A 10,396-nucleotide genomic window follows, 5' to 3' on the forward strand; every position below is an offset into this window, starting at 1 on the left:
CTTGTGTGGTTTTCTTTGTAAATTATATTATTATTATGAGTAGTAGTAGTAGATGTAGATTTAACACTATCCATAGTGTTAATATAGATTTAACACTATCAATAGTGTTAATATAATCTGAATCTTATTCAGTGTTAAAACAACACAATGATAGTGTTAATTTTTGACACTACACACTAGTGTTAGGAAAATTCAACACTGGTGAGTGTTACATTTCAACTACTGAGAGTGTTGTTTCAACTCTGTCATGTTTAACACATCAAAAAGTGTTATTTTAACTCGATCTAGTGTGGACCAATATAGACACTTTTAAAGTGTTGAATTTAACTCCCTAGGAGTTGAATTAACACTTCTGAATTTGCTGTGTACTGTTTTTTAGGACACGGATGTCGTGCACTGAGCCCGGAAATCCTACGAATGTTTGTAGGAATTTACCCTTCCCATCTCATACAGCCTGCAGCTGTATGGAAGGAAAGAGCTTCCGATTTATGTAGTCCTGGCCACTGGGTCCGGGTGGGGTCTTTATTCTAATGTGGCACCCATCAATGTCACCCACACATGAACTAAATGCCGGGCTATCGGCCAACTGCTGTAAGCCCTGCCCGAAGAATAAAATGTACAGGTCAATACCTTTATCCATCAAACTAAACTGCACATACATATTCTGTCATAACAAATTAATCCATTGTTGTATTCCAATGAAAAAAGCCAGCTATTTTTCAACTATTTAAAACAATTGTAATCGAACACTCAAATACCTCAAGATGAAGCAGGATGGCTTTTGCGCTGGGATCGGCGTCTCTCCTGATTAATGTTGTTGGTCAGAAGTTTTTGCCACTGCCGTGAGGCACATGCTACAGCTGGTTTCATGACTCAATTTGTTTCATGTGGTCACTGAATATGTTTTTCGTTGTTGAGATTTAAATCACAGGTGTGCCTGGACCTTATAGCCTGTCAGGTCCCTCATGATTCGTTAATTATTTGGATTAGAAATTCGTTGCAGGTGTTTTGTGAAAGAGGTGTGAGTTGATGATTTATCATGTCATTTAGCCTACTAGTTTAAAAAGGTTAACATAGCCTATAGTATAGTGTATAGACAGTCATTGTTTTTTTTTGTATGTGTGAATATATGAAACGTACATAAGCCTCATGTAGCCTATATGTCTCCCTTTATTTATAGGGTACTTTTTATAATAATGTTTTAGTGCTGCCCAATACAGAAAAGACGCTAGTATGTGTCGAAAATACTCATACATTCGTGTCGTACTTGTTGCAAATGGAATTAAAAGTAAATATGTGGGGGAACAATGTTCAACTGATCTAACAGAGATTACAAAATACAGCGCTCTAACAAAACACTCACAGCTGATGCAGCTGTTCCCACGTCATAATTAACGGACGTCGCTTAAATATGACCGCGCAGAGGAGAGGGTTATGGCTAGAAAGGATCCGTCTAATGTAAATATGACGTCACGTTCTCGTTCTAACTCTCGTTGTAATCGGAGCGGCTCGGTTGTAATCGGAGCGGCTCGGAAGCGCAGTCACGTGGCTGAATGTTTACGTATGGGATGGCGAGAAACTAAACTATATTAAGTATGTAAATACTTGTTAGCTGTCTTGCTGTTGAAAGAAGAATGACAACACTGTAGATCAGCAACACTATGGTTTATTTTGTATTCACAGGCAAGTCAACGTTTTTGCAGTAAAAGTCCCAAGATAGCTCCTGGTGCAATACAATGTATGTTGCATGTTACTGCTGTAGATGTGTTTACCTTTATATCCCGTTGGGTAGTTTAATCTGCAGCAATGCATCATATTCTATAATATCATCATATATGTGTAGCTTTGTCTCTGTCGTATCTTTCAAAAGTAAAGTGAAACAGCTGTTTTCAGCTTTGTGATGATGCATTTTCCAGCTGATCCAAGAGGCTTTTTAAACACCTTACTTGGCTTAAGAGGGAGGGGAATTTTCTCAACACATAAAGGAACACTTTATATTTCAGTTTATCACAAACATTACATCAACACATTTGGAGATCCTAATTTGAATCCAGTCTGTAATTTGATATTAAGGTTTTAATAATGAAATGAGGTCATGAATCGAGTTCAAGGTTAAGATCATCTTTATTATCCTATGTACACAAATTAACATACAACATTAATATAACAGTAACGAATAAAACAAAATAACATTATGCAACTCTGATCTTCTTGCTGATACTTTTCAAAGTTACTTTTACATTTGCTCTACTTCTCCTGCTACTGTTTGCTCTGCTTTCAACTTCTCTTTCAACTCTGCTCTTTACTCTGCTTTCCCTGTTTCCTCTGTTCTCCTCTCCTCATCTTCTCCTCAGACTATCCTCCTTTTGCTGTCTCCTCTCCTCTCCTGTTCTCCTCTCCTCATACTCTCCTCCTTTTGCTGTCTCCTCTCCTCTGTTCTCCTCATCTCCTCTCCTTCTCAGACTCTCCTCCTTTTGCTGTTAGATATTTTGACTGTAATGACAACTTATGATATTCTTTTTATAACTACATCAATCACATGCAATGCGCTACTCAAGATGGCACAGACAAATCAACTTCCGGTGAGACCGAGACCGAGGAGCGAGGAAATGAAAAATAAGAGAAGTGAGAAAGGCCCCTCGTGTCTCTCGCTCGCATCTTACGGAGACACAAGGAAGGAAAGGTGGAGTCGAGGAGGGGTATTGGGATGGGGCTATGGTGAGTATAAAAATAAAACAGGAAATGGAACATAAACTAAACTAACATGAACATGACAAAACTTAACATATTTGAAAGGACACTACAAAATGTTTCCAACACTTTCCTATTTATAGGTGTAGCAGACAGACAGCAACATCAACATTAATTTGAAGGCATGTTTCCAGTGATTCGTCAAATATGAGTCCAGCATTTACTCTCTTTTCATTAGTTTAATTAATGCGATTAGGTAGGTAGCTGTCTTTCTGTCAGACTGGTAGCGTAAAAGGAGTAAATTACAACATAATTTGGAGATAATAGTACATCTTACCAAAAAATAGAAAGTAAACGTCATAAAGTTATTAAAAGATTATATAAAAAGGCCCCTTTTTGTAATGTCTGTCATTTAATTACTCATCTGCACAACCAGCTACAGCATCCACAAAGCATGATCCTACCAGCCATTAGCATAAATATATTGCAATGTTATATATCGAGAGTAAAAAATCAGAAAAAATAGATTTGCTCGAGGTCAATTTTGGGCCCAGTGAAAACAGGATTGTAGTTGTATATCAACGCTTTGCTCTCTTCGTCCTCAGATTCAAATTTGTGAAAGTTCTTCCTGGCTATAAGGAGAGAAAACAAGATTAACATAATGCAGCTACTGACTATGTCATTAAGGAACCAGAAAGATAATACGCTCATACCTTCACTGACAAAGAATTGTGCCAGGTAGAAGGTGGTCTTGATTGCTGATGGAGAGTGTGGCATATTAGGTATTTTCCATTCAAATGCATTTTTCTCTGGATGCCACTGTGTCCCATAAATTGGGTAATCGTATGCTGCCAAGTTGAAAGGGAAGAAAAAGTACTTATTAAAGATGTCACGCTGGAGTTATTTGCTGTAAATCATTCAAGTGAATCTGCATTGTAACTACCTTCTACAGTTGATACAAACTCCACTTTTCCATCCGTATTTGTGGATAGAACTTTGTAAAACATGTTCAGTTCCTCATTTGAGTTATGAGTCTTGAAAAAAAACAAGGTTACTTACAATGCACTCAAGTAAACAACAGCCAGCATTTTATTTCCGTGCTTTCTATGTTATGAGAATAAATGGGGGGAAACCATACCGACACTGCCAAACTCCACATGTGAGAGTTTTCTGTCAGAGCCTCAGTGGCCAGATCTTCAATGAGTTCAGCTGGGAAGTCTTTAAACATCCTACTATCTTTGATTTCTGAAAATGGATCATAATATTATGATTATTACTAATACAAAACACATTTCATAAGATATTTAAAGCGTTAATGTAAAGAAGCTCCATTGTTTTCCTGTTAACAATGATAACTCTGCTACAACTTTGGCATGAAAATGTATTAACATACTGTAATTGATAGTAAATAGCAATAGCAAATATATGTTAATATTATATTGCTAAACCACAAAATAACTGAATATTAACACCACACAAAGCAAACAATCCTCTTTAACTACTTCAGAACATTGCCAATCTAACTATTATGTTCCGATAACTCATTAAGGAGTTACAATTATGGATTTTATGTTTATATTTATTATTATAAGGATTAGGTCTATCTTATGGTTACATGTACGTACTTCTCTCATTGAGTAATCAATGTTACATCAAGACAAAGCCATACCATTAGTGAAGTTCAGAGGCAATGCCACACCGCTTGTATTTGTTTGCGACAGTATTGTTTTTTCACTTGTCAAATACATCAGTTGCTCAAATCCAAGACAGGTGCCCCACACAGGAAAGTAGTCGCCTCGGCTGTTTGCCTGAAAAATCACACACAGTTTGCATCATATTCCAGCACCGATATATTCAAACATAGTAACTAGTGTTTTACCTCTTTACCTCAATAGCAAGCTCATAAAAGATTTTTGCAGCTCTTTCATAACCGGATGAAATAATGCTGACAGCTCCGCCTGGGTAAAGGATCCTGGTAACAGAGACACAACACTCTCAATGACACAAAATATTTTGACGTAAATGTGTGTCATTTGCTTTGTGAGTTTACCGCTTTCCACATCATATAATTGCACCTAATATTCAGGTATACTATAAAGCTAATTTGTATATCTTAATCGCAATTAAATGTTATATACTTTTTCATATGACTATGTGTGTATATATATATATATAAAAAATGTACCATTTATTTTTGTTTAAATGTTTTTGTTTGAAAGTTGTATTTAACATAATGCTATGTATCTGCTATTGTACAGTAGATTCTGAACATGCATCAGTCATAAACATATGATTGTGATGCATGCGAGCATGATTTAAGCGTGTAACCTAGGTAGAGCTAATCGTTCTAAACATGAAGTTCATTTTTTTATTGAATGAACATAACAGCAAGGCTAGAATCTGGTTAATGTTGGCTAAAAGTAGTTTATTAGAAGTCTGTATCATAACTTAGACGTTTACTTATCTTAATTTAAATATATAGGGCCATGTGTGATATAGATTTCATCTTTTACTTTTCAACCAAATTCAACCCTATTTTGTCTATTAGACATCTAATAAACAAAATAATTAAACGTTTTAATAGTAGGTTACTTCCCTAACAAACATACAGGCAGTGGCGAGCCGTCAGGGCCCTCTAGGCCAGGGGTGGCCAACCAGTCAAAGGTTAAGAGCCACATTTTTTCTATGTTACTGCAAAGAGCCACATCAAACGAGAGGGGTCTGCCTGCAGGCCTGCACTCTCAGGACAGTTCCGGTGTAGGCTGCACTCTCAGGACACCTGCACTGTCAGTACAGGAAGTGACGATTGTGACGAACACGTTTTTTCCCCACCCCCCGAAAGACTCGTTTGATGGAAGTTTTCAAATCACAATGGAGACTCATCACAGAGGTGATGAGTCCGCCCACCGTGCATTTTGGGTAGGCCTTGGTCAAGCCCTTTTGACCCCCCCAGCCTGGTTCTCGTAATAGTTGACGTAGTCATTTTTTGCTCAAATGAAACCATGGAGGAATGTAACGGGAGTTGACAGGGGACTCTGCCCGTCTCTCAAGGGCCTATTTTCGGACACCTTTTTTCACTTTTCCCCGTTTTTTATTATTTTTTAGGCTATTTTACCCGGTTTCTACCGGGGACACTGCCCGGTCTCGGGTGTCCCCCCACGGCCTTTGTACAGCCCCCGCACTCATCCATATATCAACGGATTTTGACCATTTGTTGCATTTTTCTCCTCTCCTCTCACTGATCAAATGGCAAACGCGACCCACCGGCCCGGCCTAGTGCCGGTGCTCTGGCGGTCGGTTCGACTCTGATGGCCAGGAGGGTGTGCTGCGTTGGGGTGGAGGACTTCCCCCACTCTGCGTGTCTCTTCCTTCCCAGGCCAGCCGATATGAAGCGTGACCAAGACGCACCGTCTGACTCAGGGGTCCCACGGGTCCCGCAGCGGGGTGGAGGTTCCCAGCTGGAACCTCCCCACCTCCGCCGCGGTGCACCCGGCAAACACGGTTGTTTCTCGAACCCTCCACTGTTGTCTAGCAGGTGTAACTAAAATACAATATGTCGTATTTATATATATAAATAAATATATATCTTTATATACATATGTATATAATAAGTGTCAGTACGATTTTATTTTGTATTTGCGTGCATTTCCTTTTCGGAAAGTGGCGCTGCGGCTGTACTGATAGTAACTACAATACAAGGTGTCCGTATACAGTATATCTATGTATATAATAAGTGTCACAATATTATTTTATTTTGTATTTGCGTGCATTTCCTGCTTGGAAAGTGGCGCTGTACTGATAGTGGCGATTTTATGTTGGAATTCTTAGCATGCACTTCCTGTCCTGAGAGTGGAGGTGTCCTGAGACTGCTGCCTGCAGGCACGCTCCCATGCCTCTAACACACAGTCACTGATACCGCTTGTTTCAGTTTTTTGTTTTCTGGAGAAAAGATTTCAACCACGTCACTAATGCATTTTTGTGGCATTGGGATATATATTTTTTTTAATCCTCTGGAGCAGAGAGAGGAGCTGTGGATTATTGTTATTGATTAATGCATCAGTGTTTCTTAGGGTAAAAAACACTAAACTCACAACTTAAAATGGAAGTGTTTAGTTTATTTAATAATAGAGCACATGTTCAATGTGAAAAGTGACAGTAGTTATAAACACCTTGAATTTCTGGGGGGGGGGGGGGCGCGGGGCTCCATTGGCGGGGCGCATCGCCCCTCCAAGACAATGGTAGGGGAAACACTGGATAGTGTTTAATCAACAATAGGTTTTCCCCCCCTCAAAGGTGATTGGTTCACTGCATCGCAGGTATTATTGTGATTGGCTCTTGGGCCACATCAAAATTAGACGCGCTGTCATCCTCTCATACTGACACCTGACACCACACATACACACGTAGGGAGAGCCGGGACGAAAGTAACACGGGACGAAAGTAACGGAGCGATTTTATCCGAGCCCAAACAACTTTGACCGGCCAAATTACGTCAGAATTATCAGCATTCAATACTTAACAGACCTACTAAATATCAGGTTTAACTGTCAGGAGTAGTGTTGTCACGATACCAATATTTTGGTTTCGATACCAAGTCAAGAATTGCGATTCCGATTCTTTTTCGATACTTTTCTTAAAAAAAGGGAAACAGTCTTAAATGTAATTATTGTGCTTTATTTCACACCAGAACCATAACTACAGTATAACACAAACTTTTAAACAATGAGAAAAATAAATAAAATAAATGAAAATAATTCGTATTAAATAAAATTAATAGATTTCTTACAGACAGGCCTCGTGGTGTCCGTAGGCTTGCCCTCACTGTCAGAGATATAGCTAAAATACATCAAAATTTCACTTTTGGCGTCTTTTTTGCCAACAAGCCGACGCGCAGCAGCAGTTGCACTCTCACTTGCAGCCATGCTTCTCGTTTTCTCACATGGCAGCTCGTGCACGAGAGAGGGGAGGCACTTGAGCGTGCTTGAGAGGGGAGGGACTGCAGGCACGGCTGCAGTGCAGGGATTGGAAGCAGAGCGCTGAACACACACGGCTCTTATTAAAACTGCGCTTTCTCCCCGGAGTACTTTCCCCTCATTCTTAAAGTACTGACACTAATGAATTGGAGGAATCGTAACGTTTTTAACCTTTCAAGTATTTTGACCAAGTCATTTTCAAGATTGAGTTACAATGATAAATTGGAGTGGTCGGTTCCGCTTTTCGATGCCTGAGGAAATGTTTCTCGCCGCTCTCCGTAGCCTACTGTATGACTGCGGCGTTGTAGCGTTGTACCTACACTTCCTACAGCGTAACCTGGGACCAGGGCAGGCCCGTCGCACTGGCGTTATAGATGTTCGCCTAGGGCGCCAGATCTGCAGAGGCGCTGCGCTGACAGCTCTGGGAGGAAAAAAAAAGGTTTTGACTGTTGGTGCTCATCCTAATTTTTCGGCCTTGATGTAACAACATTCATAATTATGTAAATGTAACACCCTTTTCATCCCGGTTACACTTTTCATTTGCCCTGTCCGATGGGCGCTGTAAGTGATGAAAATGGGGGATGTTGGCTAATCTGGCACCCGCAGCTCACAGCCAAAGTGCGAGTGAGCGTGGGAGCGAGCGAAAGGGAGAAAGGGAGGGTGCACCGGTACCATCGCTGTTGTTATTAACATCTGGTGCTCGCTGCTCTAACGGATATTAGAAGAAGATTTTTCTACAATAATGTGGAGGGAGAGTCCTCTGCAGTCAGACTGAGAGGCTGATAACTACAGCTCAGTGAGGTAAAGGACTCTGAGTGTTTAGATAGTTCACTTTAGTCTAAATTATCTCAGTGGGTCTCAAACGTTTTGATCACAATTTATGTAAACACAGATTTCCAAGGCACTCCTTTATAATTATTGGGATAAAACAGGTTTGAAATAATTCCAATACTTACTATAGGACAGCAAACCAGACATATCGCTTTAAACTGGAGAGATAAAAAAATATGCATAAATAAAATAGTAAAATAAGGTATGAATGAACAACAAAAATAAAATATGTTATATGTATTTGTTATGTTCACATACTTATTTAATTATTAAAATGTAAACCGATCTTTTTCCTATGGGTGTTTAGAGTTGTACTCCCTAGAAGTGGTACTCCCTAGAAGTGCACCAGATTGAAGTATTTTACTTTAAAATGTTCAAACATTTGTTCCCAGTATGCCTGAGAAGGCAGATATGCTTGTTTTTCTCAACAAGAACTGTTTTTAAATGGGGTGGGGGAGGGGGGGGGGTTTCCTTTAAAAGTTGGACTTTTGCACTGTTGTAGCTTCAGTGGTTCTCAGGTTACAGTTACATAGCAGTGAATATAAACAGACTGATTAATGTGAATATTACTGTAATCTAACCTGTGTAAAAGTTTCTCGAATACATTTAATTTTTTTGGTGGAAGAAGCATGAATAATTGTTTTACCCTGCCCCTCAAAGAATCGGAATTGAGAACCGTTAAGAACCGGAATCGAAAAGTAGAATCAGAATCAGAATCGTGGAAATTCAAACGATACCCAACCCTATTTATTATACATATATATACACAATTACCCATTAATGGAGTTAAACAGCTTCTTATACTCCTCCATTGGCTGGTTAATCCTTTAGACAAGAAAATGAAAGGTTAAAGGTTTCAGTTCACAATGCTGTATAAACAGGATGTTGCAAAGCTTTTCCGCAATGAAAAAATAAGTGATGAAATGAGTAACATAATAACTCACATGACAGGTACAACCCTTGCTCCTGCGGACTCCAGGAACTTAACATAAGAGGCACCAATGTAAGCAATTTGATTTGGCTTTTGAGAATAAACTTCTTGAGCAAGGACACCTTTGAGAGGAAAAACAGCAGTTTAGGTACACGACCATTTTAAAAATCAACTCCAACGGTCTTTCGAAAGTAACGTACGCTAATGTCCTCAAAATATGGGTCACGTAATGTTAGCTTAACTTAATGTCACAGTTGATAACATGTATGTAAACTTACCAATGATGGGTCTGTCATTTATCTTGGCTGAAGAATAAAACGGTAGACACGGAAGACACATGAAAAACAATGACAAAATCATTATTCTAAAAGGTGAAACCTGCTTTAGCAGTCACAACTAGTGATGGCAGTTTGACACTGAAGCTTCGAACGGAGCTTCAACCCTGGACTTCCTATTCCATAGAAGCAGTGCTTCTTCTTCTTCTTCTTCTTCTTCTTCTTCTTCTTCTTCTTCTTCTTCTTCTTCTTCTTCTTCTTCTTCTTCTCTTTTTTAATGGCGGGTCGCAAACAGCTTTTGGTTGCATACCGCCACCTACTGTACACGAGTGTGTATCATCATGTCAGTCCTCTAACAAACCAGCATATCAAAAAGAAAACCATAAAATAAAATAAAATAAAATAAATAAAACAAAACAAAAAAACCAAATCATCCATGGTCTACTGTTAAATTATTTTCCCTATCCCAGTTTCCCTCAAAAAGGTGAACAGTGCTTTTCTGATAGCTCTTACTCCTTCTCCTTCTGTTCCCAGAATACCCGCTACATTCCACTCCCTCTCTGCCTCTAAAACTGTATCCCTTAATTTCCCTCTTTCAACTCTATAGGTGACACAATGTAATAAAATATGTTCCACATTTTCCCTAACTCCACAGTTCCCACACTTGTCACTGTCACTTTTCCCCATGACATACA

At 39.2% G+C, this 10,396-nt stretch overlaps 1 protein-coding gene across 2 annotated transcripts; it reads right to left on the reverse strand.

Moving 5' to 3' along the window:
* Positions 1–2,105: 2,105 nt before the first annotated feature.
* LOC307025945 (gamma-glutamyl hydrolase-like) lies at positions 2,106–9,980 on the reverse strand. 2 transcript variants are annotated; one of them, XM_079660957.1, is made up of 9 exons: positions 9,705–9,979; positions 9,440–9,548; positions 9,270–9,320; positions 4,579–4,663; positions 4,361–4,499; positions 3,830–3,936; positions 3,635–3,725; positions 3,405–3,539; positions 2,106–3,323 (listed from the first exon to the last, which is right to left on the reverse strand). In XM_079660957.1, exons 1-9 carry the CDS (start codon positions 9,784–9,786, stop codon positions 3,205–3,207), a joined length of 918 nt encoding a protein of 305 aa, XP_079517083.1. In that variant the 5' UTR covers positions 9,787–9,979; the 3' UTR covers positions 2,106–3,204. The 2 variants fall into 2 exon arrangements, with proteins under 2 accessions (XP_079517083.1, XP_079517084.1); XM_079660958.1 differs by lacking the exon at positions 9,270–9,320 and having other exon boundaries at positions 9,705–9,980.
* Positions 9,981–10,396: the final 416 nt, after the last annotated feature.

The sequence above is a fragment of the Notothenia rossii genome, assembly GCF_949606895.1.
Source record: "Notothenia rossii genome assembly, chromosome: 12".
Taxonomy (NCBI): Eukaryota; Metazoa; Chordata; class Actinopteri; order Perciformes; family Nototheniidae; genus Notothenia; species Notothenia rossii.